The 26,585-nt window shown below is 38.9% G+C and overlaps 1 protein-coding gene across 1 annotated transcript in view; it reads right to left on the bottom strand.

Annotated features, from left to right (window-relative positions):
• Positions 1–24,892, bottom strand: part of tacr3a (tachykinin receptor 3a) — a 37,484-nt gene extending 12,592 nt beyond the window's left edge. The window contains exons 1-3 of the mRNA XM_064335118.1: positions 24,161–24,892; positions 18,198–18,386; positions 17,765–17,915 (exon numbers count right to left, since the gene is read on the bottom strand). Coding sequence (XP_064191188.1) covers positions 17,765–17,915; positions 18,198–18,386; positions 24,161–24,528 — 708 coding nt within the window. The 5' untranslated portion in view covers positions 24,529–24,892. The remainder of the gene's footprint in view (positions 1–17,764; positions 17,916–18,197; positions 18,387–24,160) is intronic.
• Between the last annotated feature and the right edge of the window lie 1,693 nt (positions 24,893–26,585).

Below are 26,585 nucleotides of genomic sequence, written 5' to 3'. Positions count from 1 at the left end.
TACCGATCTGCCGGCACTGTGCCTGATTCTCCCCGCCAATCCATCTTTGATAATTTCACAGGACCGCAATGTGAGCTAAACGCTAAATGGTTGCAGGTGCCGGTCTTTCTTTTGTGCAAGTGATTAGAGGACTGCGCGAGTGTCTGTAATGTGCAATTTAGCCCAAAGAGCCGAGATTACCATCAACCGGAATGTGATTAAAAACCTTCACAAAGCAGAAACAAAGTGGAAAATACAGTTCCTTCCAAAAGTATGGGAAGTGTAGAGAGGAATTTGTTATTTTTGCTATATAGTTAAGGTATCTGGATTTGAGACCAAAGGTGAATATGATACAAAAAATACAGATTTTATTTCACTGGATTTACACGTGCATATGTATTACCATTTTATCGATTTTCATGTTGAGTCCCTTCCTTTTCAGCTGTGCAAAATTTGGATACAGATGACACACAGGTGTTAACAGTTGCTCAGGTGTTACATTTTGCATTAAATATTCACACAAAAAATGGCACCAAGTGTCTAGTCTTGGTTTTAACCTTTGTTTTCATCTGTGGGGATTTCATTTGGAGTCAGCAGCATACACCTTCATGAAGACCAGGGGACCAACTATGGCTGAAAAACAACTCATCTGTAAGCTGAGAGGACAGAGGAATTCATTAAGAAGGATAGGACAGAAACTGGGTATATCAAGCAGAGCAATTTGGAAAGTCTTGAAAAAGCAAAATTACTGATAAAACTACTGGTGGACTCAGAAATAAACACCATCCAGATAGGCAAAGGAAGACAATTGCAGTTGATGACAGACAAATCCTAAATGCAGTGAAGAAAAACCCTAAAACAATGGTCAGTGACATTACCAACAATCTCCAGACGACAGGGCTGACAGAATTATAGAGCCAATACGCGAAGATGCAACCTCTCATCAGCAGCAAGAATCTAAAGGCCTGATTAGAATTCACCAAAAAATACAGATACGAGTCAGAAGAGTTTTGTTTGTGGACAGATGAGACCAGAATGAACCTTTACCAAAGCAATGGGAAATCAAAAGTGTGGAGAAAGGAAGGAACAGACCATGATCCAAAGCATACCACCTCACCTGTGAAAAATGGAAGAGATACTGTCAAGGCATGTTTGGCTGCTTCTGGAACGGGCTGACTTATCTTTATTCATTATGTAACAGAGGATGGCAGCAGAAGAATACATTTGGAAATGTAACAGATTTTGTCTGGCTAGTTACAAAGAAATTCCTCCGACCACATCAGCAGGGGCTTTATCTTGTAACAAGTCAATGGCCCCCAATACACTGCCAATGCAACCAAGCATTCAACAATGGGAAAAAGTGGAAAGTTTTGGATTGGCTAAGTTAGTCACCTGATTTAAATCCAATCAAGCATTTCCGAAGAGGATGTGTAAGGTGTAAAAGTTCTAACCAAACTGCACCTTTTCTCTTCATTCTGGACTTTAGTAATTCCATTGCCCGCACACTGTCGGTTGTAAACAACATGCAAATGGCAGCTGGAAAGACCAGGGGTGCGTCCCATTACTCTTCACTCCTCACATCCTTCCCTCCACTCCCCCACTGGCTCTCCTCTCCTACACAGAAGTATGCGTAGAGGAAGAGAGGAGAGGAGGGGAGGAGAGAATGAGGAGGCGTGAAGAAAATTGGGACAGCTTATCTGCTTCTCTGTCATCAAATGTGACGGTGACTATTGATGAAATAGACCAGTCATGATTTTTATATTTTGTAGAGTCCACAAATAGTCCCAAAGGCAATCACAGACCGTACACGTGGTCAGCCAATTTAAAGCTGCAAAATACCTTTTAAGTTTCAAGTAGAAGTAATTGCTATTGTAGCTGGTACAAACATGGATCTGATATTGTGGTTCACGTCAAGACACCAATTAATACATAATCGGCACAGCTAAGTATACAAACATAACAATTTACAGTAATTCCAGAATCCCAATGTGCCCAATGTCTGAATACACAGAGAGCAAATTCACCCAGCTATATCGTGGCAGCCTACATTGCCAGTTCATTTCATCTCATATAGACACATTAAGAAACATTTCAACAGATTAGTGAAACAGATAGGTTGCTTCATATTATGTGTGATGGTTTCCCAATGCTCGGCATTAACACTGAAAAACAATTATTTCCCACTATGACATCGGAAATCAAATTTGCTGGTAATAAATACATCCTCTGGAAATGGTTGGTTGAATAAATTAATTAATGCATATTCCAAATATTCGTAGTTGCCATGTTTACCTAACATTCATGTACAAGCAAATAAATACACCTGCTTGCCCGTATTAAATGACCAAATTTGTCCATAGGATATGAGCCACAAAAATGAACTGACATTTTGTTATCTGTTGTAGGAAATCTAGCTTTCAGGTAGGACTTGATGTGTGATAACCTACTGAACCACACACAATGTCTTGCAGAATTGGGGAAAATGCAATTTCTCTGCCATCTCCGCTTGGGACTGTGTCAGATTCTGTGGGATGGTCTTTCAATCCCACAGAATCTGACACTGTGAGTGGGCAGTGATGTCACCTATAAATGTGGAAAGACCGCGGTAGCATACATCGATGTATCCTTCACCAGAGGAGGCGTAGAGCCATATTTGAAGCCACTTCGCTCATCTCCTGCGATATTGGGACACTGGAGGGAGCAAGGACGAAAAGATCGGCTTTTGGGGCACAGAGGAGAGGAGGTGGTATAGATTTGTTATAGTATTGTGACGCACCCAATATAACAGAACCACAGCAACCCCTAGGCCGTGGGACAGCCTTGCAACCTTTTTAACCCACCAACACTACTAGCCTGGAGGAAGGAGAATAAACAGATGGCCAGGACACCAAGCGGCACCCCTGGGTCAGCCGGGAACTGGGCTGACTAATACCCACATTACGGACAGGCACACGGAGCTGTTATGATGTGGTATGGGGAGGTTATGATCCCAAGTATGCAAAGTAAAGAATATGTACATACATGTGTACATATGTGTCTGGATCACAAAGGGACCTCCATAGAAAGGTATCGAGAGAAATGATAGGTGCAATCATAAGATCACGCATCGTCTTACAAAGCATCTTATTACTATCACTATCGCGAGTATACTATGTAGTTTCTCTCTTGCTGGAGGATTAGTGGGGTCTCTTGGCGGTGGGGCAAGGTGTTATAGGCCTGTTCCCATCCAGCCCTTATTCGTGTAAACAAAGGGAACCGTGGAGTGTGGAAGGCTTGCTCAGGATTGTAGTAAGGGAAGTCCAAAGAAACATTGAGGGAGAATCTGCTTAGTAGTCATCCTGGTACCATAGTCATTGCCATATGGAATAATTTGGTTATGCACTTTGTTGGTAAACATGATCATGTCATGTCACCCCGTGTCCAGCTATAGGCATTGCATGTGTTCATATTCGCATTAACTGACCTAACTGGTGATTATGTTTATTAATAAACCATCATATTTTTACCTCATCTGCACCTTCCTCTCTAACTCTTTTGTAGCCTCACAAATACTTACAGACATGCTACTAAGAACCTTCTCTAGCCAGTGCATATGTCCTAATCCAAATTCAAATTCAAAATGCTTTATTGGCATGAAATACATTTGTAGATATTGCCAAAGCATACACACAATCCTCTGTCTCTGACTCCTGACAGTGTGACAGTGTCCCGGGCACTGTGGTATGCATATGCTTGGATCTCGGAGTCAGAGCCTACGGCTCACTCAGAGCTAGATTCAAAGTCTTAAGGGCACTGAGTTTGGTAGCAAGTCTCAAGATTGAGTTTTTTATAGCCACAGATTCAAAGTCATAAGGGACCTCTGAACACTGAATTCGGCAACACGTCTCAAGATTGAGTTTCCAGCAACAGATTACAACTCTTAAGGGAGCTCTGAATACTGAATTAGGTAACAAGCCTCAAGACTGATTTTCTGAAAACAGATTCCAAGTCTTAAGGGACCTCTGAAAACCAAGCCAGATGACAAGTCTCAAATTTGAGTTTTTAGCAGCAGACGCTGGTGCCAGGCATGAACTCCGAGGTGCAAGTTTGCTGCCCAGCACCAAAGCATACATACCAGGTCTCTAATGTTTATATTTGTTTAATCCTTCCTGTGATAAAAATACAAATCCTTAGAATAGAAAATATTATCCGCATATATCTGGTTCCAACCCATATTTGGATGGGCTTTGTCCCCTAAGGTTAAGGTTGACACCAGGCAACACTGTGGTGCACAAGATTAATTAAGCCATTTTCCAACACAAGACACTTCACTGCAGGAACAGTTTCCTGGAAATAAAAACCCAGGTACACCAGTGACAATGGTGGCAGGACTGGGAGAGTACCGGGGTCAGTGCTACATATATGACGCACTGCTGTTTACTAAGAATCTGTGGAGAGGAAAGCAGGGACTGTAAAGAGGCACTTGATTAAAAACAGGAACAGGAACAGAAGGACTATTTACACCTTACACTGGACAGACCCTCTTTTCATAACCCTGCATGGGCCCTGTCCAGTTTAGAGCAGCCAAATAGTATTTCACTCTGAAACAACGCTTATAAAACACAAAGCATTCATCTTCCTGCCTTACTTACTCTTCAGCATTAACACTGTGAACCACAGATTCATAAGCTCCATCTGTTTTATTTTATTATTATTCTTTTTGTTTTTATGACACTGTCATTTTTGAATTTATGGAAAGTAATACACTGGCAAAGGAATTTTTTGGAAATAAATGCTCACTCTAGAGCTCCTAAACCTTGCACTTGAAATATTGCCTGAAGCAATCACACCAAAGTTTATTCATAAACTCAAGGATTATGGGAGTCCCATAATTAAGAGAAGCAGATATGGATATGTATGGCTCAAGAAGCTTGCAAATATACTATATTCCCTCCGTTGAGAATGTAGCCTATATCTTTCATATAGTAGATCCATGGAGAAAGCCAGCAGATTTATTTTGTGTCTAAATAATCCCCGCCCTGCAAAAACACACCCAAGCTCTACGGGAGCCTTCAGGAACGGATATGCCCTTTTCCGAGTTGCCTGGTCGAAGGGTGGTGCTTTCATACGTTTCAATCAGATAGCCTGAACATAACCTGCCTCGAACCAGGTTAGCCAAAGTTACCGTGGCGATATGCCCCAATTTAAAGTGAGTCAACTTTGCGATATGAAAACCCCAGGGTTAGAGTTTAACAGCTCACTAACCCCGTAATCTCGCTCCGTAGTACACCCCTCAGGTTTCAGCAGAAACAACAACAATGCAGAGAGGCTTGTTCAAGAGCTAGAGGGTTAACCCTGGAATTGCTTTTTCTTGGCGTCAGCTGAATTTCGCCAAGGCGATGAGAAGCAATGCAGATTTGGTTTGTTTTCTGTGGACCTGTATGTGTCTCCAGTGTGAAGCTAGCGACAATAAGGACTTTCGTGAGGGTCTGACATGTTCAAAATAGAACCCCCCAACGATAAAAACACTATTACATTCGCCATAATGGAATTAATTAAGCATAATGAACATAATGAATTAAGATACAATTGAATCTGCCTTATTACTTTTGCTCAGGGTTGCTCATTTCACGGTACTAACATTACAGTACCTCTAGTTATCAAGCTCACTACGTTATGTGGGGTATTTGAAGTGAGTGGGTGGGGCTGAAGACAGAGGAGGATACTTCTTTGATTGTAAACGCAGGACCATAGCAAGGCTAAAACATCCTGCATAGTATACCTTTAATGACACACCTACATTACTGCAATGGGAAACATCTACTCTGATGGAGACTCATACAATATGTACACATTTTAAGACACTGAGACTTGGATTTGAGGCACTGGGATAAAACTGTGTACATCATGGTCTGCTTTGTTCAAAACATTTAATCCTGTTTACTAGTTCATTTCTTGCCAATATCCTTTCTGTCATGGTCTGTGAAGTGAATGACATGGGATGAAGTGCAAACAATGTACACGGGCATAGACCTTCTGAATAATGCTGCATATAAATGTCCAATGTACATAATTAAAGTACATATTCTGCTCTTTGAGGTCATTGCACACACCGCACTAAATGATATAGGTTTTGTGGTTCTGTTTGACTTGGCTACAGGAAAAAAAAAAAAAAAATTGAAGCGCAAACAAATTAGAACAACATGCAGATAATGAGCTGAAATCCAGCACCTGGGTAAATGAGGGACTATAAGTATGCAAAGCAGAGGCTCCCACACAAGCAAGGGTAATCCACCCAATTAGGAAAGTAAAATCCCAGTATTAAAAATTTTGAAGATGTCCCGATGACATTAATTATGGCTAGCATGGCTGCAAGAGGAGACCTCAGTGACTTTGAGACAGGCACAACCGTTGGGGAACTTTCGGCAGGAGCTTCAATGCGCAAGACAGTTCAACTTGCTTATCTTTCATGAGAAACTGTGCTTAAGGTGATGTCACCATGGGACTCTGGATACATACATTGCATATTTGGCAGGGCAAATGAAAAAAAACACACTGCTGTTGGGCTGTATTAGAAATTTAAGGATGGTGAATTGAGATGCTATTATGTAGATCGGACTAGTTCTTGCTAGTTTGGCTTTGTTTACATGGGTACATCATGTAAACTATGTATATACATGCCAGTCTTAATAACTAATGTTTTATTTTAATAATATATTAAAATTAGTATTTCACAGCCTGACCTTTAAAAGTTTTTTGTATGGAGATTAAAACCATAGGGGTGGTTTTTTTTTACAGGAAATCATAAAAATGGAATAAAGATCTTGTCAGATTTTAATACGCTTACTTTATACCTGTTCAATGTTTCCCAGAGCACTGACTTGCACTTTTTTTTATATTGTCAAAAAAAATGTAACCTTGTGGCTGGAACCTGTCTCAGCTTGCATAAAGTTACCTCCATAAATAATGGTTAGTTTGCCAAGGTATGGTGAAAAGTCTTTCCTTCTTGTGACAGTTGTCACAAGATGGCATAAGAGACAATGTCAGTTTGACATAAAACTGTCATGCTTTTGCCGGTAAATGTTATGACAGATGTTATCGTCATAACATCTACCAATGAAAGTGATGACAGTTTCATGTCATTTGCCGTAAACTGACATAATCTGTTATGCCATCTTGTGACAGCTAAGTCATGCGTATGACAATGTTATGTCAGTCGTATGTCGAAGGGTTCAAGTAAAGTTTTACTGAAAAAATCTTGGCCCTTTTTGAGGAGGAGATTATATATAATATACTGCTTGCCATTTCCAGGCCTGTGTCCCTACCTCAGTCCTCACTGATCTGTCTGATCTGATTCTGTGCGAACTGTGAGTGAGCCGAATTTCTGTTGATGATTCCGTGCTGGAGGCTTGACAGTCCACTGATTTGTGTGGCTGTTTTGACTTTGAAATGTTGGTGTGAAATGGCCATTTGAAAAGCTTGGTAAATTGTTTTCACTTAAACTGAAAATACACACAGCACTATGCTGTCTGTCATTATGCCGTCCAGTTCCAATGGCTTTCTGAAATAATTTTGCTTATTTAATTCCCTTGAGTCATGATACGGCAGATTAAGAAGGACCAATGTAAGCTTCTTTGAAAAAAATAATTTTCTGTATGTTGTAATATCCTCAGGTTTAATAGGAAAAACAAAAACAAAACAAAAACTGTCCATGACTTGGATATATTCTATGTGGAGGTGACATGGACTGTGATTAATGACAAGGAAAACACATTTTATTTCAGCCAGGTTACCTGAACAAAGAGTACATGGAAACTGTAACTGTTTAACAGCACATTTGCCTAGCAGGCGGCAAACTGAACAATTAACATAAAACTGCTGCTCAACATGTGAAAAAAGCAAGTGCATCTCAACTAATTGGAAGGCTTTTGGAACACTCAGGCTAGCCGTGTACATTTTTGGAACATCAGTCTGTTTTTTAAATTAAACACAGAATACTGATGAGTGTCTTAAATGCACAAATTATGTATAATGCAGTGAACATCCCAGAAACCAACGAAAACATTTACCGCATGGTGAATAAAACCTTTGCATAAAGATGAGAGGAACTTTATTTACTCAAGAGATAAGGATTAGAAATATATTCCCCAGTGAAAAATGTCAGAGCAAGGCAAGCAAGGATCAGGTAAGTTCAGGTCACAGACCATATCACAGACCATACCCCCAAACATAGCTAATACCAGACCACAGACCAGGATACAGAACAGATAACTAAACAGAACACAGACCAGACCACAAACCAGAACACGGACCAGGTAACTGACCAGAACATAGACTAGGTCACAGACTAAAAACACAACACAGACAAATATGAACACTGAGACTGAAAACCCATATTACATGCTCAGAAATGCACAGCACACTTTCTGGTTTTAAATGGAATCTGGTTGTGCTGAAGTGTTGATATGAGGTCAATATAGAGAATATTTCCTCAGTTACAAATACAAGTGCTATATCAGACTTTCTTTTATGCTGAACATTTTCCTGTGTGTGATTTCCACAATGATTTATGTTACTTACAATAAATGCATACAATGCACTGAAGGAATTTAAAGCAACATGAATTAAATATAGCCAAGTTATACTGGTACTGAAAATAGCAGAAGAAAAATCTGTGCCGTACAAAATACAATGATTAATAAATACATTGTCCAGACAAAGACAAAATCGATGAAGAATGCATTCATTATGTTCATGTTCTTTTGGTTTTAGGGAGGACAGAGTGACCACAAAACCACCGGCATCCAACGCACTATTAATGCACCGCATGTTCAGTCCTTTCAAAGAAAAATGAATTTTGTCATGTGCAAATGAGCCAAAAGGCCCTGAAGCTTGAACTCTGTCAAGATGGCTACCTCTAAAAAGATGACATCAGTAGCCAATTGACATGCACAGAAACTCAACCACCCCTTGTTCATGCACCCCTTTCTTCAGTGAAAAATGTTTTTTTTGGCTGAGGTTTCAAAGCAGCCAGCCAATGCCTGAGGAAATCCTCAAACGGTTTGCATTCGTTACATGCTCCTGTATTGGGATTTACAGCCATATGCTTTGAAGGCTTGCCACTCTCATCCCTCTCCTGCTGATACATTTCACGTTCCGTGCGCCATTTCAGTCAAGCATAACTACAATTAAAGAATCTTTCTCCTCCAGCACCTGTGCACCACTCGCACGCCTAGGTAAGCTTCTGAGAGAACTCAGCTTAGAACCCACAGTAATCCTCTCTAATCAAAATCAAACATGGGCCAAAGAGCATACAGTGAATGGGAGGACGGTGGTCAGAGCATACACAAATCCTGCTCACGACCCCATCTCCCCCTCCACACACACACACACACACACAAATCCAAGAGTCCAGGGATTGGCAAAACAGTTTAAGATCACCAGCTATGGTGGTTAAAGGGATAGCTGCCACATCCTAAACTAACACACAAGATATCAATTACAAGATGTCAACTCGGAGGAGGACGTCAGGTAACACTGAAACGTCAGTTCCTGTTCTCCGTGCATTACAGGCCTGAGCGTAAGAACAAATTTGTTCTTTGCCGTTGTCATTTATGTGTGCTCCGACTTCCCCTTTCTTAGAATCAGTCCACTGTATTCCTTTTCATCTCAGTACTTTTCCACAGTTGGCGAGCACCCCACCTTCTCTCACTGATTGCTGGAGTGCGCAGGCACATCTGTTTTGTTTACTTATCAATTACACGATATCTATTTATGCAAGAAAACAAACATATGACAAATTGTTTATTTAAGTTTAATATTACATACAAAGGGAATTTATTAGGCAATGCATTTTCTCTAAAGCCTGCAAGCTAAAATGAGCTCAAACGGCAATGCTATCAACAACAAGCTATTTTGATATTAAATATAGATGATAAATGTCATCACTTTGTATATTGCTTCAAGATTAATTATAGATTTTGTAGCTTACTTTATAAACAAGAGGATCTTTGTTTGTGGAACCGACAATGTTATTAATGCCACTAAGCCACTGAATGGCCATGCCCAATGGTAATGGGACTGGACCTGTTAAGATGCTGAACACCAGATATATAATAGACCTTTAGCTTAGGATCGGGGTCCAAAAACCTCTATTCTCAAAAAGTGCAACGGCCCTTTACCGCAACAGAACCCAAGTATGCCTAAATGGTGATGCCATCATACTGGATCAATTTATCACAGCACTGGCAAATGTGTCAATACCAGCTAAGGTTAATTTTAAATCTATAATATGGGAAAAGTATAAAAATTGCTAATGGCCCTTATCTAACTCATAACTCCATCTAACTGCCACCATCAGGTCACTACTATGAAATTCCAATGACATAAAAAAACAGTCATGGCCCATTTAATCTCTGCAATGTCCATGTAAATCAGGAAATTAAAGTAGCCTTCCTTCAGCTTATTATGTAGTACCGATATGTCTTGGAACCAGGAAAGGCGATTAGAGCACATGCAGTTAAAATGAGTCCATATTAAATTTGAAACTTGTGAAGCAATTATGAATATATTTTTTTTTACGTTTTCCCTGGTGAGTGCTGTGCTATGTTTTATTTATTTTTAATTCAGCTGATACACCAAGACAATTTTCCATCAAAAATCTTATGAGATAAAAAGCATTTAAAACTTTGTACTAAAATAAGTTAATTAATTTCAAGTTTAATAAAACAGTAATATGACCCACTTCCATTTTACCTCCTACAGTATTCACTCCTAGGAGTTCTTGGACACAAGTTTTAGTAAGCCTGCATTAAATTTCAGTACAGGTCAACTCTATTGCCAGACTAACAGGTGTCTTTGTTTGCTTGCTGTCATCAGTTTTAACCTTACCAAGCAGTGCAGAATACATTTATTTTCAGCTTCCATGGTTACCACATCAAGCATGTTCCAGGCTTACTTCTTGTAAATCACGAGGTAACTTGAATGATTGGTGCATTAGCTAGAACATTTTAATGACAAATTGAATTAATGATGCTGCATTAACATACCATGCAGCCTCTTTGCTTAAGACTAGAGCCTGATCCATCAGTTGAAGCATCTACTGAAGAACAAGATGGAGTCTTTATTTTGTTATACATATCTGACATTTGTTCACTAAAAGATTAATGCATATACTAAATTTGACTCAATGTAATGACGTACACACATTTAACATACTATCAGTTTAAACAGGTCTGTATTAATACAAACTTTATTAGTTTTGTAAAATGAAGTCAGTTAAAGCAAATGAAATTGTTGTGTGATTAACATAAAAGTACATTTATTAGGTTGCGCAAAATAAAGGAATATGTTAGCAAACCTTACAACCCTAAAAGCAGACTGAAATCCCACCTCTGACACATCTTAAAATTATGATGTATAGGTATACAAACGTCAGTTTACCAAGCCCAGCCATGCAGCCTGTCAATTAAAACCACAAATGAATGGCTTTTGTACTATGAATGAAACAAATACAATCCACAGTGCAGTGTCTATATTAGGCCTTAATGAGATTGTACTACCTTGCACACAGAAGTGATTAACATTATAGATTGAAGGCAGTGGTAAAATTTCATTTTTATTATGTTTTCTTTTTTATTTTTCATTGGGTTTGTGGAACTTCATTAATCCCTTTCCCAAACACAATTCTTTGAGATACCATTTTGGATCAGTGATATTTCAATCATGTGGATGAGCTGGATGAGCTTAAATGCGGAATTATAAGGTAGGCATTTGTCAATGACCTCTGATGAGCTTATTCTCTCTGCGCATTACAATTTAGACATTAGTGGACAAATACTGTCAAATACTTAATCGTGCTTGAAGGACAGTGTAGGGAAAACCACTTTGAAAGTGTAGTTTTACAAACTACCAATTACTTCACACTGAAACTCCAGCCAAGGTGCTAACCTGAAGATAACTGTAGCTTGAAAACTACAATTACTTAAAAAAAATGGTGTTCAAATGTACTGGTTGCATTTTTAGGGAAGCTCATATGTGATAATTTTTTTACTTTTTTCCATTGAGTCAGAAATTTCACATACTGTATATATGACTGCAAACTTAGGTCTCCACCAAAAAAAAAAAATGAATGGCTTATCTATTGAATGTGAAAATAAAATAAATAAATAATAATAAATAAACATGTAATTATCTATTTAATAATCATAACACAATGCACACATCATAAGGCCTAACCAAAAGAGGAGAATACTGAAAGCCGCAGTCATTCTCTCCCTATTGAAAGAACTGTCCACTGTTTAACTTGACATAGGGACATACTACTATAAAACCTTACGACTTCACAATACTGAAGAAAAAAACTGAAATGGCAACACTAGGCTTCATAGTGAGGCAAAAAATGAAACAAAATAAAAATAAAATAACAAAAAGCTGAGCCCGGTGACCCATTGCAACTTTACAAAAAACAAAAAAAAAAACCCTTAGCTTGAAAAGTAAAGGAATGCAATTTCAGAGGCTATTGCAAGTTCAGCCTCCACTGTCATTTACTTTGGTCACTCTCACTAGCCAATAGCCAAACTCATTTTAGATGACAATCGCTCTAATGACAGTTTTTAGCATTCGAGATCCCATCCTGGTGGCTCCTGGTGAGCAAAAATCACTCCGATGTAAGGCTAAATGGATTTCATATAACTCCCCATTCTTCAACCTAATGGCCAAAGAGATGAACTAGCATTACCATTGTTCCTGAAGTATATGACCTCCAATTAGGTCTGTCAGATATCATATAGAGCCGAGACACTAGAGCAGGGATGCCATCACACGGCTAGGAATCTAATCTGAACTGTGCGGGTGGAGACTGTGAATGGGAACCCATGCAGGGCAGTACATACATCAGCCACGCCATCATCCGGAGAAGGAGGGTTTCAGTAAGTAGGGTACTACCAGGTTGCACTGGCTACTTTCAAAAATATGCATATTTTTTGAGAGCATGGAATATGGAAATAACATAAATAATCAGTGCATAGACAGGAAACTAAACAAGAAATACTCACTTCTGTCAAGTGTCGCTGATGCAATGACGTTTTATTAATCGTTTATTTAAAATTTTGGATATTAATTTTTTTTTCCAGGAGAATATCTGCATTTCAGAATGCATCTGTTAAATCTTGAATGAAATCCAGCTGTTGCTTAAGGCTGTCTTTTCTCCTGATGATACACAATTTACATTCGGTGCAGATCTCAGTCTTTATGTGATGCTTGCTTGTTTTTAATTGTTAGGTCTGTTGCTATTGTCCTTGCATGATTTATTTTTCATTTGTAAGCTATGCAAAATAAATTAAATTCACCTGGGTGAGGTGTAGCAGATGAATACTGTCACACTCATTCAGTCAGACATGTTTTTTGTAGTGCATGCATTTGACATTGATCCATGTTTACCTTTCTTCCTTTGACTCTTAAATATTAAGCCAACAAACTCGTTTTTTATAAGTGACACAATTGTCCACTGAATTGTATAACTGGTCACTTCATTAAATTGTGAACTGCCTATAGGGTCCCCTGGAGGATAACAACTGAAATACAAGTTTAAAACCCAGCATTACATGTGATAGAGTCTAACTGGTGGCCCTAGTTATGGAGCCTCATGTCAAGTTGTAAGGTTTATTATTGCATAGCATAGTGTGTAAAGACATTATGAAAGATGCAATGGCCCTGATTTTACATTCATTATAATAAAATCATGAAGATTTAGTGGGTGCATTGTGAACTTTTCATACCTCAAATGATTTACACGGGACAAATTATAGGCATGCAGTTTACTTTTGGTATTGTAATTAGTTATTAATGATTTTAGCTGTTCCGACGTGACTTGCACAGCTGAGCATGTCTTTCACAAGTTGCCACTGCCGGATTGTCATTTGGAGAGAATCCAAATGAACGCTGAAACAGGTGCAACCGTACACTATTATTTACCGCCAAAAAGCTGTCTTACAGCTGCAACACTATATGACAGTATAGCGGACACCCCTTGGTCTGGGACTGTTTTTCATGTTTTTAGATAGGCCCCTTAGTCCCAAAAAAGGCAAATATTAATGCCACAGTATGCAATGACAACATAGATGATTCTGTGTTTCCCTAACCGTTTGGGGAAGCCCTTGCCTGTTTCAGCATGACAATGCCCCCGGGCAAACAGTGAGTACAAAGTGAAACAAAAACATCAAGTACAAAGCATTTCCAGAAGAGTGGAGGTTGTTATAGCAGCAAAGGGTGGACCAACTCCATATTAATGCCCATAATTTTGGATGAGATATTGGATGTCAGGTGTCAAGATACTTTTGGCCATATAGTGTATTTTTCTTTCTTTATTCTTTCATCCTGTCCAATGCAGTATAAAGGCATAAAAAGAGCCTATGAAGTTACGAACACTGGGGCGGTACCCTAGAGGTACCTAGCCAGCAATACATAATTCATTTGTACCTTTTTTGCTGGTAAAAAAGCACTTCTTAGAATAAATAGAATAAAATTGTACGTTCAGGGTACAGTTGGGACATGTGTTCCCTAAAGGACAAAAATGTACCTCCGTGCACCTTTATTTTTGAGAGTTTCACACAGTAACCGAGGCATACTATTAAGACATCATAGATGGAATCCCTCAATGTAACTATTATGTAAGCCTTGCTGGGGTCCTTATGGATGCATTATGAATGCATACCATTCTTATGTCTGCGATCATTAGGTCAGGTCTATGCCAGCCGGTGACAATGCATACTCAAATCCATCCATCTATACATTATCTATATCTACTTAATCCTGGTCAGGGTCACGGGAGGTGCTGGAACATATCCCAGCATGCACTGGGCAGGAATACACCCTGGACAGCTTCATACTCACATATTATTTTTTATGACGGCAACAAATGTTTTATGGATAGCTTAATATGTACTTATTAATATGTTCTATTCCCCAACAGAATGGTCTCAGGAAGTGAGGTGATGTAAAACCTATTATAAAGTATTCATAACTTCCTATGCAATTGCAATGCTTTCGCGATCCACATGGCTGCATTATGAGTCCTTCATGAAGCAAGGGTTAAAAAGTAATCATTACCAAATGTCCTCTTTTGTGTCAGATGGAGAGTTCAGACAAGCATTAAAAGGATAGAAATGAACTCTCTCTGAAAATTTGAACCAATCCAATTTATGTTATCAGACAGCAGCACCTTAGGACATTTGTACTGGGTCAGAGTCTGATCTCTTGTTTTCAAGAGGAATAAATTGGTTTACTGCCTGCCTTCCTCAGATGACAATGTTTCAGCATCTTTTAATCTGGGACACTTGAACTAGGACCCTGCTGCACATAGTAGTTATTCATTTTCACAGACAGAAAGGCCAAAAATAACAAATCTCTTGGTGCCACCTGTGGAATTTGTCCGCAGGTATTAAAAGCCTCCCCAAATCCTTACATTTTTATATTTGCTTACATCAAATATGCACTCCAGCTGTGTTTTATCACAGATTTTGCATATACTGTTCCTGCCAAAATACACAGACCCCACGATAATTAGAAGTTACATTTTAAATATGTATGTTGTTTTACAAACAGGTTTGTAGAATCCATATGGAATCATGGCTTCAATCAACATTTGTTTTAACCTTGTCTTGCAAATAAATGTGTCTTTTTTTCCCACAAAAACACTGGGCCTCATTCACGAAACTTGTGCATGATCACGTTTGATCGTAAACTGTAAGAAGGTTCCAAGAACATTTCGGCATTCATCATTTTTTTCTTATCTGTAATTGTTCATGGCTGTTTCCTTATGCAAATCACATGAACGGGATTACGCATAACATTTACAAACAGTCCGCATTCATGAGCTCATATCAATGCAATTTCATTTTTGATTGTAAGTCAGTTAAGGAAAATTTCTAATGAATACAGGATCAGCTTCCTGTTCTATAGTCTTTTCACTAACACACCATATAGCCCCAGGATAAAGCTTTAAACTGTACGCTATGCTGCAGTTGTACCAAAGGTTTTGCTGAAAAGTTGTAGCAGAACTTATATTAATTTCCAGTGCAGTGCAGTGCAGTCTTAGCACTAACACAAGCAGAGCCACCAGGATACATATTTAAGCTTTAAAGATGAGGGCGTATTAACTTCCTGTGTTGTTCAGTGCACCGTAATTAAATTCTCTGATAGCATTCACCTGTATTATTTGCAGATCCAGGATGCAATTTCCTCCAGAGTTCAAGCCTTACATTTGCGCAATGACACACTAGAATTTATTTAACTGCATGCTGACAATGAAATGGTAATGAAAAAGAACGCCAGAAAAGATGTTTGGGCCCTCAAATGAATATTAGCATTCACAGAAGGAAGTCCCTTTAATCAGAAAACCCTTGCTTTGACTGACATTATTAGGTGAAAATATTCCTGTCCCTGTTTTGTTAATACTGCACAGCACTTTTATTAATAATGTACAAGCACACACATATAAGCACACACAAATGTAATACACTCCTGACACGCATGTGCACTCACACACACACACACACACACACACATCGATCTGTATTACTTTCACATCAGCAGAGATGTGAAAACACAGTGACCCAATGTCAAGACACACGGTATCATATCGTTCCACTTCCAGTTCTCCTCCAGAATCACAAAGGACCTTCCCTTGAGTTTCACAAAATGTCATCTTCTGAATTATGTGTGCTTTTATCATGTGCAATGTGGATGCACTAAATCCTCTATTAATCAGCTGGGTTCGCATTTAGGAAGCCTGCAAAAACAAGGCATAATTCACTGTGGCCATAACAGATCCCATGGGACTGTTTAAAGTCATTTCTAAATCATCCTTTTAACTCTTTTCTGTCCCAGAAGATTGACAGATTCAACTCACTCTGATTAATCTGAATTTGGCCAGATTCATTATAACTGCTAAGCTGCTAGATTCTTGGAATCTTTTCAAGTGATTTTTAATTTTTTTGTAATGAGGAAATATGGACAGAACATAAACTGTAAATTTCTTGGGTGGAATTGGCCTTTAAGTTGTGCAGTGGCTCAAAACTCATTCTAGCCCGAACAATCTGGCATGCTTTACGGTGGTCTGCACTCCACATTGGACCTTGATAAGCAGAGAAGAGCACCTCACTCACGGTGCTCTGCGATTTACAGATGGCAAGCTCTAAATTACTGCACATGATATTTATTTATTTATTTAATAATTTATTTCTTTATTCATTTGGTGATTAATCACTTAGATCTGGTGTGATCAATCCTGATCCTAAAGCGTCTGCCGGTTGTCCTTGTTACTCAGCGCTTCATTCATAAATTAAACCACTTTATTACACAGTCTGCTCATCCGATTTGTTGGTTACTTTCATGGTAAAACTTAAATCAACAGACCTCGTGGCTCTTAATGACCCCTGAACTAGTCACAGCATTGGTCCATAATGAGTTAAAATGTATGGCCCACGGGTGACTTGCTTGACACTGCAAATCTGTGCACCATTTAAGTTCCAAGCAAGTTGAGGGTAAAGCAGCAGCCATTGCATCTCAGTCTCAGTTACTCTGTAATTCACCATTCTAAACTAAGCTCCCCTCCTTTGTGAACTTGACACAGCAAGCGCTTTTGCACCTGCATTCGAGAAACTACACCTCCCAAGTATCACCACATCAGTTGTTATGGGTGGGTGGTGAGAAATGTGCATTGTAGTTTTTAGTCTCATTTCTCAGCTTCCCAAAGCGTTGCTTTAAAATTCCTCCATGTGTGGCCTCTGCTGAGACTGCTCCCTACCTTCCGCTTGGCTCTCAGCTGTCCATGGTAATTGTCTGACGAATCTCCTGGGATCTCCCCTCCCCACAGGGTGATTCCCACCATGGTGTAGGTGATGCCCATCACCACTAGGGGCAGTATGTACACCAGCACAGTCACAATGATGTGGTACCTGTGCAAAGTGCAATATAATGTAAAAAAAAACAAACACATAACTATGCTTGTCAGACATAACACAGAATCAAAACCACAGCTGTATGAACACTATATGGCACTTAAAACTACAATGGAAAAGAACTGTACCATTTTTTCTCAAAGTTAAGCATTTACACGTATGTCAGATACTAGATAGATCCAAATCATGACGGATGCAATGGTGTTGGATGAATTGTGAAGAAAGTGGAGAAAAAAGCATTTGTTTTTTGCATAGATAGAAGAGTGGGCGGGGCCTCACGTGAAGGGGTCCTCAGCTGGGCGGGGCCAGGCCACATAGCAGAGGGTCCTTCGGGGAGTCTTCTTGATGGTGGAGTAGAAGCACAGTGGGAAGGCCAAAACAATGGCCAGTGCCCAGATACAGACGATCACCACCTTGGTTGCCGTGGCTGACAGTCTGGGCTTCAGTGGGTGGATGATAGCCATGTACCTTCACAAACCAGGAACAAAAAGACCGCAGCAAGGTCAAGGGTCGCGGATATCAAGAAATTGTTTACCTCACGGCAGACCAATGGCAAACAAGGTCTACACCCAACTGCAATGTGCCTCTGTGTAGCATTACTATTTTACAGACCAGTGAACTGCTACTACTGAACAGTGATGGTGTATTTTTAAAAGCATTTCTGCTTTCTGTCTTGTTTGGAGATGAGACAAAAAAAAACCTATGACTGTAAAGTGCCACATTCTGTTTAGACCGCGAAATGATATTTTCAGAAATCAACACAACACAACACAACAAATGTTAAGCTCAATGTTTTGAACTGTTATTCAAAACATTGAACTTAAGGAAATCAAAAAATATTTGTACAAGTTTACTCATAATCTGTTTTGTAGCATGTTGTCTTATTTTACAATAGTATGAAATTAACGGAACATCTTATTTGACTGACTGAACCTGTAACATCCCATAATTAATTTGTTTTGCCTGTAAATAATAGATCACTATACATGCTCTATGAAATGAAACTTTTGATCTCATTACTGTGACTTCAATGTGTACAATTGAATTCATATAACAATAAGGACTAAGGACAAAATATAAAAAGGCAATAACAGTAAAGTGAATTTTCCATTACCATGTTATTAGGTGTACCTCATAAAGTCATAGAATAAAACACATATGTATTTGACCTTGTCACAAACATGAAAGCTACATAGTTACATGACAAGCTGCACAATTTAATTTTTACTTATTTAACCTTGCTCAAATGGTTATTCATTTAGCTTCAAGCTTAAATTGGAGTTTAAGGCTAACAGAAACTAGGCAGAAGCAACAGTGCAGTTTGTGATCTTTTACTAACTATATTTCATGAAAATGGCAAACAGTAACCACGGGCACAATAATTTGTTTGTACTTGGACTTCTCTGTCTAATGCCAGATCAAATATTTACGCTTCAGGCAGTTCTGTACAGTAAATGCAGAGTGGAGAAAGGTGCGTGATGCTCTTCAATCTCATTTATGTGATATCTGAGAATAGTCTGGCTAGGACTTTTATATGCTGACTGAAAGTAAATCGCCATGGTCAGACAGGCAGGAAATTTGCTTTCATTCTCCTTTAAAGAGAGCAGTAAAAGAACTGATCGGTAGATTAGAATCGCATGGCATTCACTTGAGGTCATGAATCTGACGTGGGCAATTTCAGATGTTGTCCATTTGATGCAGCTCTGTGTGAAAACGTGGTCCCACGTGTGTGTGTGTGTGCGTGAGAGAGAGAGAGAGAGAGAGAGACAGACAGACCGACAGACAGACACTTTGACTTCATCCCTTTCTCTTTCCATTATGCCTCTCAACACACGGAGGTTCACTTTCAAGGATCATAAAAATAAAAATAAAAAAGAGGTTTCATGCTGAGACAGGCAAGTTCACATGACATGTAGTGTACTGTAGTTAATCAGTTAATCCACTGTGATTGTTGAACTGAGACCATTCAGTGTAACATGCTTGTGCTGTGAAATCACCACAAATCTCAAAAAATTGTGGCCTTGGAGGCACAAACAATTAATCGGTGCAAGACAACTACACATTAGATTTTTCTGTCACTCACAAACAATAAATCACCACTAGATGATCACTCTAGAAGCCACTACACAATGACAGAGAGAGTTCTTTCATGTACAGCTATTCATTGATTCTTGATTTGTGAGACCACCCAGGTGTAAGGTTTGGATAATACAGCTGATAAAACTGATAGGACATTTATCGCAGCACGAGCCTTCAGTAGTACACCATGTTTTGCAACAACAAAAAAGAAACAAAAGCAACTATCATCGTCATCATCATCAACATCTTGGCTCTGGCCTATTAAAAATAATTTGCTGACAAAAAGGCCACTGGCGTCTTATACTGTTAAGAAATGGTTTGAAAGCATTTTTGGCAGCTAACAAACAGACTGAGGTCTATTTCTTATATCAGGGATGATAATAAAAAAATAAATTAAAACAACAAGAGCTTACACTTTATTTAATTCTCATATTTTCGTTGTCCTCGTATTTCAGGTTTTTTCAATTTGTAAAAGTTTTTATTCTTTTTTTTTTTTATATGCTCTCAACATTGTGACGCAGAATTGAAACCTTGGGTATGTCTCCTCCTCAACATAAAACAAAAGGTAGTGACACTGGTACACAGTGAATTGTTCAGTTTTAAATCAACTCTAACGGGCTTTATGTGAGTCCACTATGGCCAGAGTGGCCTCATATGAACTCTGTTACGCTATGTCCAGATTACAGGCTGAAGTGGCCCAAATCCAATTTTTTGCCAACATGTGACACAGATCAGATTTTTTTTCTGAGCTGTGCGAAACACATTTGATCGTTTCCGAGCAGATTTGGGCCACTTCCATATGTGGTCCTAGGCTGAAAACATAGCATACTGTCAGATCGGAATTCCTGTGTTTTTTAAACCTCACTTAGATGCACAGGTGCATATCACTATCACCATCACTCCATTGGCCTTCCTCCACCTTCTCACCCTCATCTTCACCAGCTGATGAAGCGTCATCCGACCTCCACAAAGCTTGAACCGCTATTTTGTTTGTTGCCACGATGGACTGTCGCAAAAAATGTTATGTTTTTGTTGTTGTTAATGCGAGCAAGTGAGCTCTTTCAGAGCAGAGGTCTGTTCTCACTTACGTCAGATATCGGTCACTTACAAACATGAATGCGAACAGTCAATGCAAAAGGATCGGACCCGAGCAAAACATCGGAATTGAGCATTAAGGCCTGTAATGTGAACTTAGCCTTAGAATTGAATTAACACCGAACATTCTACTGTGTATGAACCACTTTGTTTAAATCCCTTCATCCTCCTTCAATTTTCTTTACAACCAAAGGACCCATCAGGAACAACAATGAAATGGAGTATTGATCAAGTCTAGTAAGGAATCCTTGAATGCTTAACAGGTTCTGCAGGCACACAAGTGGCATGAAATGATGAGCCATTTAAGAGTCGAGTGTGGAGGAAGTAATCTGTATCGAGCTTCATCTGTGACTTGTTTGAGTAACAGGATATAAATGGAGGTACCAGACTTAAATTACTTTCATTTATTTGCTTGTCGACTACTCCCACCCAATTTACAGTAAATAGTTCTCCATTTAATAAACCTGTTACCTAGTTTCGTGACTGTTCAAGTTGTAAAAGCAGTCCAGGGTCGGTTTTGATTGGAATTGTCTTTGGTTTACAAAATATAGCTCCCAAGCTACTGTGCACATAACAACGATGTGACCCAATGAGTATTTCTTAAACCTCATTTTATTGAACTCTCTGGGCAAGTTTGCATTGATGCCAACTATACACATGCTCCAATGATAACAGAAAAAAGGTAAAAAGGTATTATTAAACACACCTGAGTATAGTTTTATCAGTTGATTTATCGGTTATTATATATTATAGGTTATAAGCTACCGGCCGGTAGATCTCCAGGAACAGGTGTGGGCAGCCCTGGTGAAGAGGCTTCTTATTTAAACTTAGTTCCCTGAGGTACTGTATCGTAGACAAGTTATTTAAATGAGAGAATGAGTATTGTGAGAGCATGGTGAAATTTGCTTTGTAATTCTCATCGGTTGCAATTTGTTTATGCAATGTTATGTGCATATCCAGGTCTATGTTTATTTAGCCATTCCCTGATCTACACAGTATGACAAATCCATCTCCGTTGGGCGTTCTTTTCTCTGTAGAGCTTAATGTTTGTTGTGACCAGAAAGAGCAGGTGTGTTATCTGCTTTGTGTATGAAGGGACCACATTGTAATGTTACCTCATTTTGAGAAAGGCTTTCTGGGCTCAAATGCCAATACTGTCAAACCCCATTTTAAGAATGATCAATATAACAATAGTTCTTCTCAAATGTACATATATTTCCATATTTGCACTCAAATTTGTCGGCATAAAACATGGCCCCATTTAATGCACTTTCTTATCGTCCAACATCAATATTCAAGACATTTAATTGACACATTTTTTGCAGACTTGCACTGCTTGATTTGGAGCACAACAGCACATGAGAAAGCAAAACTGGCTTTGTGAAAACCAAGGGGAAATTCATTTTATTTGCTCTGGAACTAAATCTGTACTTGCTGCAAAAGCATTTTACAGTGGAATTTAGAGTATTTAATGAATTTAGCAATGAAATTCAGTTCTTCCTCCAATTGTATGAACTAAAGTGTGTATGTCTAATAATAATAATAATTATAATAATAATGGTATCGTATACATTGTATTGTTATTGTGTGTGGCCTCACAATTCTAAGCATATTCCTCGGTTCAATGATTCAATGGAAGGGCTGTAGTTCTTGGCTCACTATCACTGAAGGTTTCTTATCCCTCAGCTTCCATTCATTCATGCAACTGAGTGACACCATGAGCTTCCATATTCAAAATGGAACATGCACGCACGCTCGCACACACACACAGAGAATATTACTGACATCACCTCTTTCTCCAGGACGCGGTTTTGACACAGACAACACTGCATCAAGATGGCAAAAAATCTAAAATAGCCGAAATCATAATCCAAGGTGAATGTATTACTATAGTCCTGCAGTTTATCAAACAACTGTTGATCTTATTCCCAAGCCTATAGCAATTACTTTCTCTCGCTTTTTATAAAAGTCAACGACATGTAACTTTTTTAAAGAGGATAATTTCCGACTATTTGCCACTGATCACACTTTAAATAAGAATTGATATTACATAAACCCGTTAAGATGCAAACCATGGACTCTGGCACTGCATTTAGATAGCTATCCACTTAAAATATCATGTAACGATTACCCATGGATATTGTATTCTATTAAAGATATTTAGTGCGTAGGTATGTAAAGCTTATTGAAAATAATTTACACGTACGGTAGCCTACAGTGTTTCTATGAATGGGGAATGCGATTCATATATTGCGTATATATGCTGAGCCCATTCTGTTGCAGGGACATTTTTGCTTGCAGGCTGTTGTCAGATTAGAAGCCGAGAAATGGGTTTAACATTTCCCCCCAACACCCATTATCTGTAGGCTACACACTCTAACCCAACGCGGGGCGTATTCCTATACCCTGTGGTTTAAATTCAATTTCGGCAGTACAGAAAGCAGTATATGGAAATGGTAGGAACCGTACAACAAATGCGCACCCTACTAAAGTCATTACAGCATATAAGGCTATAGTTTATCTAACATAAATTAGGAAACCATACCCTACGGTAAGCAGGAAATATATTTTGTAAGCTTTCAAGTTAGTTCATGAAAGGAGGTGTAAAATCTTATGATTGTGTATTTCTAGTTGCCTATAAAATCGAAAACAGAAATTGTGAAGGTCCGCATGTCGATGTACACTACTCGCGCTTGCGAATGACAAGCCGCATCGTCTCCAGAACAGTGTACTGAACGAACGAATGAATGAAGGAATATACGTTAATGCTGTTTGCCTGGAACATTACTACAGCGAATATAGTCTCGCAATGCAAAATGTAAAGCTGCGCGCCTACTGAAATTCCGCAACTGGATTGCAACTATATTATTGGCACAGATAACATCATGTTTCAGACCCGCATGCTCTTTTGGCACATTGCGATCACGCAGAAGCGACCAATGGTCGTTAGTGATATTTTAAAATAACATTTTTCCACTACTATCATAACCAACTGTAAATTTGGGTTAGGGTTTTATAAGGACCTCCTTGTTATACAAGCTCTTCTGATATTTCCACCATGCCCTTACCTGTCAACTGCTATCGCAGTCATGGAATAGATGCTTGCAAACACTGCAGTGACAGGGAAAAAGTTGTGGAAGTTGCAGTACGATTCTCCAAAGTACCATTCACCATGAGCGGCATATATAAAATTAATGAGAGTATTGAAGGCGGCCGTCGAAGCATCAGAGAAAGCCAAATTCAATAAAAAATAGTTGGTAACGGTTCTCATTCGCTTGTGGGCCAGTATTATCCATATTACAATCAAGTTCCCAAAAACTGCCACAGCAACAACGGAACTGTAGGCGACAGACCACAGCGCCACTCTCCACGGCGGCTGCACAAACTGGTTCGTAAAGTTCCCAGTTATGTTGGATGTGCTGTTTGATGCTTCCATTTGGAAAATTATTTTTTCTTGGTATTAAAGTAGAAATCTTCCCAGAGTCTGTTCGCTGAGCCGATGTGCACCGGTGGACAAGTTTCTTTGCAGTGATCCACACGACAACTGGCTAAAGCGCACGGGGTCCCTCTGATCACCACTGACAACTAGAAGCTGTCTGTTTCGATGTGTAGTCTTTTGGGGGCATCTCATTAGATTGCAGCACTGTGATACTGTTATGAGAGCAGTTTCTGAAGGCAGTCTCCGGTGAATAGAGCGAATGCAAACAAAACAGATGGTAGCCTATGCAAAAGCAGCAACAAGTGAACCAGTCTCTCGTTGAATACAAATGGGCTGTTGAAAATTGAGTTTATTACAGGTACAGCTACAACGTTCGGTTTTAATCAGCCATGCCCACAGTGACGCAACTGCCTAACTGGTTACTGGTGCACAGACGGAAGTGGATCGATTTTTTTTTGTTACAAAAACCAACTGCGTGGAAAATAGCGCTGCACTAGTACATTTCACATGGTAATCGACTGGGACAAGAAATCCCATCCGCTTCGCAGTAGCCTACTACTAACTAACTACATGCAATCTGGAATGATAATGGACAGATTTAAGGAAAGCACAGTTATTCGCTTCGCAGGTATAACAAATCAAAATTGATCTCCAATTACATAGACTGACATATATAAAGTAGCCCAAACCAGATGTGTGTGTGTGTGTGTGTGTGTTGGGGGGGCTTTTTATTTAAAGTGTGATCAGCACCTGCAATAAAAATAATAATCAGCATAATATTCTTATGATGTCAGTTTGCCATTTTGACCTTCTGTAGAATGATTTCTCAGTCTAGTGTTATAAATTGCTCTGAAAAGCCTGAGGGTGGAAGTGTTGTTTCAGCCCAGACCATATGAGAATTGTAGACCTAAGGCTGGTTTATGACAACAGCTTTATTTGTGTTTGTCAATGACACCCATCACAATCTCTCAGTGTCTAGTAGAGTCCAATTTAATGAGAATCGCGATACAATGAGCATTTAAGCACCAACACATACAGTAAGAATAACATATTTTGTCACTGACATTTACCTTCTGATTCTTCATGTTCGGTATCTGGCAATCTTGGATGAGTCAATGATGGGGTGGGGGTGGGTGGTGGAGGGGGGGTGGGCGGTATGAGGACAAGGAAACCTTCCAAATGTCCGTCCACAGTGTACATGCACCATGTAGCCAGGAAGATAACTGCACTGCACTTTCATATGGTGAGTACCGCAAAGATGATGAAACCACCGACAGTTCTTTTGTGAAGCACCAGCATATGACTTCCATACTTCATATGCTGCTGCTTCTAGTTAATTGTGACAATAAGCCACAGAGAAGCATTAAAAAAAAAAAACATAAAAATGGCTTCTATTCACTAGAGAATGAAACCGATTGAAACTAATGCTAATTAACAGCAAGCTAAGAACAAATACAATCAGGAAAGTTTAGACAGAGTTTGCATAGTCAACATCTAAATATATCAGGGGTTAAAACATTAAAAAAAAAAAAAGAAGTAATAATTATAGTTCTAAATAACCTACAAACACATATAATAATAATGTGCACTTCATGTACTTTGTTGATGTTTTTCACATACTTTATAGTTCTTGTTTCATATACTACATAAAACATGTATTATGTGATAAAGGAATCAGTCTGAAGCTCACGGTTATTGAACCATATTGTTTCTGGAAAGCAGCAGATCAGTGTGTCATTTGTCAGGTGCTTGTGATTTCCTGCCAGATGTGTTCTATTATCTTTTTCTTCACTTACTTGGACTTATTCTTCTGAATTTCACTTGCAATAATAAAGGTGGACATATATGATGATAGTTCAGCCAAATATAATGCATGGAAATGATATTTATAAATATTTGCAGGCACCATCTTTCTGGAGTTAAATATGTTCAATGGTAAAATATATGTATATTTTTTTATGTTGCTACAGTACACAGTATTTGTTATGAGAAGCTAAACTTAATTTATCATATACATAACTCGTAGAGGTAGTTTGACTACAACATATGCTTTG

This window comes from Anguilla rostrata, chromosome 5 (genome assembly GCF_018555375.3).
Source record: "Anguilla rostrata isolate EN2019 chromosome 5, ASM1855537v3, whole genome shotgun sequence".
Lineage (NCBI taxonomy): Eukaryota > Metazoa > Chordata > Actinopteri > Anguilliformes > Anguillidae > Anguilla > Anguilla rostrata.
Note: the sequence above shows the minus strand (reverse complement) of the source record. Positions and strands in the feature narration are given on the sequence as shown.